General features: G+C 41.3%; 2 protein-coding genes across 3 annotated transcripts; both read left to right on the top strand.

Annotated features, from left to right (window-relative positions):
* The first annotated feature begins 763 nt into the window (after positions 1-763).
* LOC103971219 (auxin-responsive protein SAUR64-like) lies at positions 764-1,435 on the top strand. The gene has a single exon (XM_009385188.3). The coding sequence runs from the start codon at positions 860-862 to the stop codon at positions 1,295-1,297; it is 438 nt and encodes a 145-aa protein (XP_009383463.1). The 5' UTR covers positions 764-859; the 3' UTR covers positions 1,298-1,435.
* A 3,522-nt stretch (positions 1,436-4,957) lies between these two features.
* Positions 4,958-10,110, top strand: LOC135631378 (rop guanine nucleotide exchange factor 1-like). 2 transcript variants are annotated; one of them, XR_010494376.1, is made up of 6 exons: positions 4,958-5,492; positions 5,619-5,735; positions 5,826-6,367; positions 8,335-8,682; positions 8,970-9,556; positions 9,635-10,110. XR_010494376.1 is itself a non-coding variant. In XM_065138998.1 (5 exons), the coding sequence occupies exons 1-5, from the start codon at positions 5,267-5,269 to the stop codon at positions 9,384-9,386; spliced, it is 1,650 nt and encodes a 549-aa protein (XP_064995070.1). In that variant the 5' UTR covers positions 4,958-5,266; the 3' UTR covers positions 9,387-9,616. The 2 variants fall into 2 exon arrangements, 1 of the variants encoding a protein (XP_064995070.1); XM_065138998.1 differs by lacking the exon at positions 9,635-10,110 and having other exon boundaries at positions 8,970-9,616.
* The last annotated feature ends 761 nt before the right edge of the window (positions 10,111-10,871 follow it).

Genomic DNA, 10,871 nt, shown 5'->3' with positions numbered 1-10,871 from the left:
AGCATCACTATCAATGAGGCATGGATCCAACCAGTTCAACAAGGGTAACTCTCAGATCGTTTTCAGGTCTCCCAAGCACATGACTCTGCCTCTCACCAAACGATACCGAAGAAAGATACAGATTCACCATGGTTTTTCTTTCCTTCTGATACTAGACAATGATGCTTGTCAACAATGATTGCCATGCATGATCCACCAAGAAAGAAGAAACTCCAAGTTAGAGGGACATTATCACATGCACTTAGCTTTTAGAAAACATTAGCATATTCGTACATCAACATCTTTGTAATTGTGGCACTCATGAGCAGCAACTCGTGTTATGTCCCAAAATAATAATAATAATAATAATAATAATAATAATAAAATATAAGTAGTGAAGACGAAATTTAGGTATCTTACGATATATTGTCAAAATTTTTACCAATTAAACTATATGATGTCTTACATATAATGTCTTGCATTATACAATGAACAAGAGCATCTAGGCTAATCCTATCATGCTTCATCTCAAGAGCACCTGCCTATTTGGTAAGCTTGTCATGCTTCATATCTTATATAAAAGGACAAAATGATATTGGCCCAGCTACCATGTGGCTGTTTCCGTGTTGTCTTCCCCACCTCAAGAGGCGAGTCTTCGCCAAAATCCAGACATGCAACTACAAGGGCAGCTAGCTTATCCAATCAGCACATGGTTTTGGTCCATGACTCCACTGCCACATGGAATGTCCTTTCTTGCTCATCTATCTATATATGTACTGCTCGATCCGTCCTATTTCTTTGTGCCTCACAACCCTCACCAACCCTGTTCTCCTACATCTTGTGCCTCAAAGCATTCTTGTAGCCTTCACAAACAGCAGCCATGCTGAACCCAAAGAAGCTCATCAAGATGGTGAGGAAGTGGCAGAAGGTGTCTGCCTTGGGTAGGAGAAGAATCATGTCGAAGAATTCAGATACTAGTGCTACAGCAGACTCACCCAGTTCTCTGGTTGCAAGCAAAGGCCATGTGTTCATGTACACCACCGACGGCAAGCGCTTCATGGTGCCCTTGAAGTATCTAACCAGCAGCATCTTCCGGGAGCTCCTGAGGATGTCCGAGGAAGAGTTCGGTTTGCCGACCGATGGGCCGATAACGCTGCCGTGCGAAGCCGCCTGCATGGACTACATCATCTCCTTGCTTCACAGCCGAGTCCCAAGAGAGGTGGAGAGAGCTGTGCTTGCCTCCATCGCCAGTAGTCGGTGCACCACAGCTTTAGCTCCAGAGGGGCTCAACCAGCAGCTGGTCCTCTATGGCTTCTGAAAGAGTCACTTCCAAGTAGGATCTGTACATTGTATTCTCACCCTCGAAAATTTTGATCCTAATAATATCAGCGATCAAGTCTAACTTCGGGTACTGTAACTTCCGAGCAATAAAGCTGCACAGTAAGCGTGAATGATTCATTACGGATTTGCCATGCTCTATAACGCATGAACGATGACTGATACAGCGTGGAGATGATAAACCATTTTTAGGTGCTGATGACCATAATACATCAATTAGCACGTATAAAATTGTGGATTCAATTCAACCAAATTTCTTACTGTAACTTGCATCATGATCGTGAGGTCTTCAACAAGAAGGTTGATCCCATTGTGACAGATTTCAATTCATTAGTCAATTTATAACGTAGTAAAGCCCGAATATATGTTAACATATATCGGGATTAACACCGAATCAACCCTTCAGTTTCTCGATTATGAGTAGTAGAGTTTACATCTTTTCCGATTCTACGGGACGATTCACTCATCTGCGTCTATCCATGGCAATATAATTTATTTTTATTTTTGGCTCTAAGATCATATCAAAAATTTTGAAATGGCTAATTTGAATCATTCTAGTTAATGTTAACATATATCATGACAGATATCAATTCAATCCTAAAATTTAAACTTTTAAATTATGAGTTAAATCTAATATATATATAATCTGACTCTTTCAATAATTAATAATATGAGACTATTCTCTCATGATACTTATATAAATATTTCCAACAATTGATTTCTAAAGCACCATACTAGTTCGATCATGTTGGCCTTCAAGTTGACATAACTTCTGGGGCACATGAAAAATGCACGATAAAGATATATTAAGAAGCTTATCTTTTCTTGGTTGCAGGCATAGATACGAATACTTCACTAGCACCCATGTTTTCCTAAATGCTTCTTGGAAGTATTTGCCAATGGAGCTTCCAGAGGAGAATACTATGTCAACAAGTGGTCGAACTGCTTGATCTCATCTCTTATCTGAATAATTCAAAGATTTAGTATCCATAGATCAAACTCATCCTAAAATGTCTTGTAGAAATTAGGAACTTACTACGTTCGTGAAAACGTAACGGAAGCAGTTCTGATGGAAACAGTGGGCACCAGGTGAAGGACAGCCACCAATCGTATCCGGGCTGCCTGCCGCCTCCTCATATTGGAGCCCCTCGGCCGCGCAAAATGACGAGCGGCGAGCAGGCGACGCACATGAGTTGCTGCAGATAGAAGCTGGACCCGCCGTCACAGAGAAGGGGACCTGGTCACAGAGCTGCTCCGCTGCGCCCACAGTGTGCCCTCCCCAATCCCCCTCTTCTTCCAACGCAGATTCGTACTATTCTCCGTCGCCCTACGTATTATTAGTACTGTACCGTGAGCTCGATCAATCACACTCTCTCTCTCTCTCTCTCTCTCTCTTTCTCTGTCCGTCCTAAGCAGTTAATGTTGTGAGGGTCACGATGCCGGTTAACTTTGTTCTATAATCTGTGCCTTGTTATGACTTCACCCACGAGTGAGACAGTGCAGCTCGTTTGTCCGCTCAGAGAAAACTCCTGTAGCATTTGAATCCTCCAACTGCTGGCACTAAACAAATTAAAGAGAAATGTTTAGCTACTCTTGGTTTGCTGGCTGTCATTCTTCACTGAAACAAGCTTACACAGTCACGGCAAGTTAAGATATCAAACGGATGATTAGTTCAAGGAGGATGCTCCTTTATGCTCTCAGTTTGATCTTAAAAGGGATCAAATACTAGATTGTAAGCTCCTACCTCGTGCTGCTAATTAGTAACCCAGCTAATAAGGGAAGCAAACGGAACTTGGAATTTCCATTCTTGAACTTGTCCATTCTCGAGGAGCTAAGGTTACATTCGACGTAAGGTTACATTTGATGTCCAGTTCCTATATAACAGGTCGATGTCGAGAAAAGGGATATGCCGCTCATTCTCTTCGAAGTTTAAGTCAGTTTTTTGATAATAATAATTAATATCCTGGCATATGTCCTGGAGTAACGTTTTATACCTTTCGTTAAAGATTAGTTGTATGCGAGCTTTTAATGACTGTCGACATTCCAAGCGATTGATTCATCCACTCCGAAAGGCATGAGCCGACTGTTCCGGTTCTATACCATGCAGAGATATCTTATTCGATTTTGTATACTGTTTCGTATGGTCCGAGCGACGTGGTTATTATTATTTTTTATCTTTTTGAGATGTGATTAATTGTGTTACTTTTATATATGCATGTTATGTAGATTCGGAGATATCACGTTGGTTCCGAGGTAACTATCGTCGTAAGGTAATACCAAAATATCTCATATCACTGTAGAAATGGGAAGACTTATACGGCAAACTCATTATATTATGTTAATCAAACACTTATTCACGTGCAATCGTAGAACAAGCGATGATTACTACAAGTGCTCCAGCAAAATAGTGCTTTTACGTAGCTTCGGTAGGCATTGCTTGTTCCTTACGGCTTCAGAATCGCGAGGGCGTGATCCATGGGATTCCCAGCTTCATGATTGCACCACGCCCTCGTCTTCTCTTTCGGGAAGCACGACTGCACCTCACCGGAGAACGAAACAGCAGCCAACAAGTCCTCACGGGTCGAGTAAAAACCAGAAGCTAACTCTTGCAGCTACTCCTTCGCTCCACCACCTCAACCATCCTTCTCCCTGCAACCCTTTTCCTCGTGGATCGGTCATGAATGGTTCAGCATTAATGGAGTGAGTGAATTCTCTCATTCTGTGCGGAAGATGATGCTACAATGGGTCACAGAGAGCATAAACGTACGCTCACTTATGTTCTCCATTTATTTCACTTTCTGAGTGCCATAAAACTCACCCGTCCCATTTCAAGGAGGACGAGGATCATGCACCTTTCTATAGTTCCTTAATAGAAACTGCAAACCATATGTCTACTAATGAAAGTTACAAGAAAATAAAATAAGGAACATTAACTTCAGTCACTTCTCAACAGCAACAAGATCAAAAAGCTTTTGGATATGATTGTCCGATTTTTAATACGTAAGGCTCAAACTCGAATATTAATTGTGCAAAGTCTTTGCAATGGTCTCTCTGGCCTTCAATTTATTGATAGGTAATTTATGAAATGAGTTATTATTCCTCATGTTCAACTCAAATCCGTAGAGCAGATGAAGATATCATCACTAGGGAAATAATTAATACGTGTAAGCTAAAAAGGAATTTATGCATTGGTAACTGAAATATTATGATTTATGGATAATTTACTTTGAAAAGTTCATACTAATTAATTTTTAACATATAACACAGCTCTATTGAAAAACTATATATATATATATATATATATATATATAGAACCAATTTAGAACCAATTCAGGTCAACCTGTGCCGCTTCTTCTCCTCTACCTCTTCTTCCTACTCCACCCGTTCTTGCTCCCCATCGTTTCGGGGTCATGGAGAAGATGGGCGAAAGAAAACGAGAAGGTTGAATCAAATCGAGTTGGTCTTGTTTAATTCGATTTAACACAAAATCATGTAATAAAAGTTAAAGATCATATTTGTTCATTTATTAAAAAAATCATATTTGTACATTATTTCTTGTCACGAGAAATTAATGTAGAAAAAAAAGTCGGATGGACCAATAAAGAACAGAGCAAAAACCATTGTTTTATTATTTGAGAGACGGAAAAAAGATGACGACGGCCGGCATCGATCCTCGCTCCTACCCTTTCCATTTGTAACAGAGTGAGAGTGAGAGGTGGAAAGCGAGAAAAGTGAGAGCTCTTCGCTCGCGGCGCCTTCTTCTCTCTCTCTCTCTATCTCTCTCATCATTCTCCCCCACTCTTTTCTCCGATCTGAAACCCACCCCTCAGGCGGACGAGAGAGAAAGCGAAATGCGATCGCGGCAATCCCTACAAGAATCCGACGGCGGACGTCCCGCATTCTTTACCTGATTAGCTTCGGCATCATCACTTCTCCCCGGGCTGCGGCGATGGGGAGCGTCTCCTCCGAGGAGGCGGAGGAAGAGTACGCCTCCGACCAGCCGAACGATGGCGGGGGCAGCCACAGCCACAGCCCCAGCGCCAAGGTGCCCGGGTCCGACTCCTCCATCGATTTGTCTGGCCGCCGATTCCCCGTCGCCGGCGTCCCGCTGCATCCCGGAGGGGATGTGCTCTTCTGGGAGGCGAACGTGGAGGAGAGGGCGACGGATTTCTCCGGTTTGCAACCAACATCTTTACCTCATTTCCGCTTTCGAGTCTCAATCCCTTTTCCTTTTATTGACTCGGTTATGCTGAAACAGATGCGCTAATCAGCCTGACACTATGCTTTGATTTCTTTCTCAGAGGTGGAGATGATGAAGGAGAGATTTGCCAAGCTGCTCCTTGGCGAAGACATGTCGGGCGGTGCCAAAGGCGTCTGCACCGCTCTCGCGATCTCAAACGCCATCACGAATCTCTCCGGTGATACCCTGTTCCTTCTGTTTGCTTCACTCTAATTTGTTAGAATTACCATGTTGACATTTTTGTTCTTGTTATGAAATGCTGAATCAGCTGCAGTTTTTGGGGAATTATGGAGATTGGAGCCCCTGGCGCCGCAGAAGAAGACAATGTGGCGAAGGGAGATGGATTGGCTCTTGAGCGTAAGTGATTATATCGTGGAACTCGTCCCCTCCATCCAAGAGTTACCCGGCGGCAGGTCGTTCGAGGTGATGGTCTCTTGTCACCGCACTGATCTCCAGATGAACCTCCCAGCGCTCAAGAAGCTCGACGCAATGCTTCTTGGCATGCTGGATGGATTCTGCAATACTGAGTTCTGGTATGTAGACCGGGGATTCCTGGTCACTGATGCTGATGAAGATGCAAGCAAGACTTGTCCATCTTCCTCGTTCAGGAGGGTGTCTTCGAGGCAGGAGGAAAAATGGTGGTTACCTTGTCCGGGAGTTCCACCAACTGGTCTGTCAGAGGAGGCAAGGAAGAGATTGCAGCTGTCCAGGGATTGTGCGAATCAGATACTGAAGGCAGCCATGGCAATCAATAGTGCAGTGCTCTCTGAGATGGAGACTCCTGATGTCTACTTTGAAACATTACCTAAGGTATAGACCATGACTAGCTTGTTTATTTATCCTCTCCCTGGTTAAAATGAAGCATATATGTGACATAATACTATATGATTGAATGAGAGACATTGTTGAAACTATAGAGAGGGAGAGAGAGAATCTTTGATCCCAAAATAGCAAATCTGAAGCTATATGTTGTAGACAACTAAATCTGAAGCTATATGTTGTAGACAACTAAATAGATCAACCCTTGTGGATGTGGACATTGGGTACATCTTTGCTTGTTTTTGTAATTTATTACAATGACATTGGCATAGTTGATCATCTACAACTGTGTAATTTTTCATAGTGAAGAATACGATTATTCACAATTTTAAATAACTCTTATTTTTCTATGATGTAGCAATTTTAAGATTCATGTTAATTCTACTTGTCCATGAATATTTCATCTTTCACATTCTCTATATAATCCAAGATGTGGACTGAAGACATGCTCAACTAGTGCTAGCTTTAACTATTAACAATTGATTCACATTCACTATATATTCACATTCTTCTTTGCCACCCTCGAAGGATATCTAGCAATTGATTCTTTATATAGACATAAATTATCATTTCTATATGGATTGAAGGTGCAACATGGTTGCAATACCAAATCTCTTTTCTGTAAAGGTTCTTTCTTCTGATCAACTGCCTTTTATGCTAAGTGTCCCATAGTAGGAAATCATATAACCTGATTGTTTATTTAGATACTTTTAGTAACTATTTACTTGTAATCAAAATTTGTCATGACAAATAATGTAAAAAGATGAATTATTTAACATGTTCTTGATGGGAAGATGGAATCCTTTGGGAACTTTCATGAATTTGCTGACTGAAGTTCTTTGATGCTTTGTTGTTGGTGCATTATATTAAAACTGACACAGACATGCATTGGACTAAAAAAGAAGTGATTTTAACATTTGCATGAGAGCAACTGTTGTTTTGATAGGGGGCCTTTTCGTGCTTCTCTGTAATGAATGCAATAAGCCAATGACATGGCATTGTAAGGCATATAAAGGGAAAGAATTTTATAAGAAATGTTGTGAAGAACTCATGTGATATTTGATTTGTACCTGTTTTCTCATCACTATAGATTGTGTTATTTTGAAACCAAGGAACAGAAAGGCACAAAGGAGGACAAGATTTAGTTAGGAAGAAGATTGTCAAGAATGCTATGGTTATCCTCAACTGGACCCATGACTGCATGAACAGAGAACAAAAAAGTGGTACTGATTGTTGTTTTTATGATGATATACAAACCCTGTAAACACTTCATGACACTTTTAGCAACATACCCTTGATACCCTCTGTTGCTGGAATTTAGTACCCTGAAAGAGGACAAATAGCAGAGTGATTCATGCTTGGGTAGAATAATAAAATCATATACACCAAAGACAAGAAAACAACAGATTGATATGTTAAGGGAATTTTGAAATGAGCACACATGATAAATGGGATACATAAAAGATGAACATGATTCACAAAAGACTGGGTAGAAAAGATGCAAAAATAGATAAAATAAAACATGAGATGACACAAGCACAAATAAAAGCAGGGAACACATTGTTGATGAGTTTAGATGGCATAATATCCAAGTTATCTGGCCCGAGATAGGAGCATGATCATGTAAAAACCTGAATGTCCAATAGGAGTGCAATTGTCATAAAATGATCATACATGCAAAAAAAAGATGCATTCAGTGGAGACAGTTGTGATGTTCTCGGCTTTTCCAAGTAGTTGAGCTGGTACATGTCACATTGAGCTGTTGCAGATGTTGATCTGGAATTACTTCCATCATATGTAAGCTTCAATCAGATAAAACAATGTAGCCAGCCCCCATCTATTCTTTCTTTCTTTTTCTTAAGTTCACGAGTCGTTCTAATTGTATATACCCAATAAAGTTTATCACATCTCATTATGCCTGAGTTTCTTCATTTTTCTTCAATTGTGATGAATTGCAGTATGGGAAAACCTGTTTAGGTGACATCATCTACCGCTACATAACCGCTGATTCATTTTCACCTGAGTGTCTACTCGACTGCTTAGAACTTTCATCTGAGCACCATATTCTAGAAATAGCGAATAGGATTGAGGCGGCAATACATGTTTGGCGGCTGAAGGGCCAAAGCAAGCAGTCTCAATCGAAGGCAAAGAACTCATGGAGTGGAAAGTTCATTGGACTTGTTGGTGACACGGAAAGATTTCTGTTCCTTGCAGAACGGGGTGAGGGTCTTTTGCAGAGCTTACGACTTCGTTACCCTGCTCTTCCACAGACTATTCTTGATATGAACAAGATTCAGTACAATAAGGTAATTCATAACATCCTCTTAATAGCTGATATTTTGCCCAAATGGTCTCAGACGCTTCTAAGTAGAATATTTCTATTACAACTAGCGGTGTATATTACTTGTTAACATACAAATTCCAAGCATAGTTCCTCCAAATTGTCTGTATTATTGGCCGCATCATGAATGTTAGTTGTACATTATGTGTAGTGAAATTACACCAGCAGTACTGAATTTTGTTTAGCAGACATGATTATCTCATGTGAGAAACTCTGGGGACATGTGATTAAGCATGTTAACCTCTCTTTCAGGATGTAGGGCAGTCTATACTTGAGAGCTACTCGAGGGTTATGGAGAGTTTGGCATTTAATATCGTGGCAAGGATTGATGACTTGATCTTTGTGGATGATGCTACAAAGAATTGTGCAGCTCCGGAATCCATTTCTATATTTAACCGGGGAGGAGTGGGAGGAATTCCAATTCATAAGAGGATATCGCCCAGCCCATTCTCGTTTCAGAATACGCCTTCTGCCTCACCATTTTGTCCTTCCACTCCACTTATAGGAAGTCCAGTAACAGTGCCATCTTCCTTGAGCAAGGGGAGTCGACAAGAACAACAAGAGGGGAAGGTGGAGAGGCTTATTTCTGGCAATGCAGATGAGGTATGGTCATATACTAGGGAACTATGTTCGAGAAAAGAGACAGGTGATGCCCCTGAAAGGAACTGACATGAAATAAAAAGTTAGTCGATTGGCCTCGTGAAAGATGGATCTGGCAGCCATCTATCACATGGAAAGCTTTGACGATGAGACATGAGCCGATGGTTGTCTGATTGATGGGCTTATTCCTGTACAGAAGTAACCGATATCAAGTTTCGCTCTTTACACTTTAGATGCAGGTATGGATCTTGTTACATGTCTACCTTCAACTTATTTTTTAAGAGAGTTGTTACCTATTAGTATTTTGGTTTTAAAAGGTATTCAAAACAACATCACCGGTGAAACTGTTCATGAAATTGATATGCTAAGCCTTGCAGAAATGTTGTGCTTGAAAGATTGAACTTCATAGCATGGCTGGGTCAAGTAATGGTTACTACAACGTCTGAATGGGGTGTAAAGAATGCTAACCTCTGCAAATCGTGAGAGTTATAGTGAATGTTTAGTTGTATTGTGATGTATGGCCTCAGACTTGGGTTTGTCGCACGACTTTGGAAACTTTCGGATTAAGACCTTTAGTTGATGCTTTAACTAATAATCTTTGTTTTCTTGGACAAAAAATTGTGATGTCTAACAGAAAAGTCCAAGAAATCTGTTCATTGGCTGATGCCATCCCCATCCTCCCTAAAACAATTACACCATTTAGCCCTAAACAATTTTGTGCCACTGTATTCATTGATAATTACAAATTGCAATGTCTTGAGCATCAAGTCGGTGCCCAACAGCCTTTTGTCAAAGCTGCTCTACGAGATCCGATGATAGAATCTGATTAAGAAGATGACAATTTATTGAATAGCCCGAGATGCTGTGATTCTGATTAGATCCCTCATATTGGTCTTGTGCTTCAGTGTAGAACAAAAGAACTGTCCGTGTGAGCATATTTTGTGTGTTGGTGCAGTGAGATGTCACCCATGCAGTCTCTCATGCGTCTCATATGGACTCATGTCATGTTCTATTTGAGGGAAATGTACGCTTCTTTGGAAGTAACTCATGCCCGAGAAGATTTGATGCTCATCTTCAAGTGAGAAGAAATGACACAGTGCAAAAGAAAAAGGAGATCAGTAAAGGCGAGGGACAAAGATGGATGATAGTCACCAACATATTCATGAAATGAAAACAAAAGACAGCATTAAATGCAAGTATGTGCATTTGGGGATGCAGCTCATCCCAAGTCACCGCCTGCAAGCCTTCCACGTGCTCACTGCTTCCCCTGCCTTAGCCAACAGATGACCATCAGCACGCATCTCGTAACACTGTAGAACCGCCGACCATGGCTCCCTCGCCGCCGCGAGGCACCTTATCCTCTCCGGCGCCGGCTCCTCCTTGGCATTGCCTGCGCGACGCACACTGGCCCATCTCATTAGCCTGCCTCTAACACCTACCTCTTTCGGAGCAGACTATATAATAGCTTTCTCTAGCTACGCGACTCTGCCAAACATCACTCTAGCTAAGTCTCATGGTGCCAGTATCCAAGATCTCCCTCCATTAGAGTAGACA

Source organism: Musa acuminata, chromosome BXJ3-2, assembly GCF_036884655.1.
Source record: "Musa acuminata AAA Group cultivar baxijiao chromosome BXJ3-2, Cavendish_Baxijiao_AAA, whole genome shotgun sequence".
NCBI lineage: Eukaryota > Viridiplantae > Streptophyta > Magnoliopsida > Zingiberales > Musaceae > Musa > Musa acuminata.
Note: the sequence above shows the minus strand (reverse complement) of the source record. Positions and strands in the feature narration are given on the sequence as shown.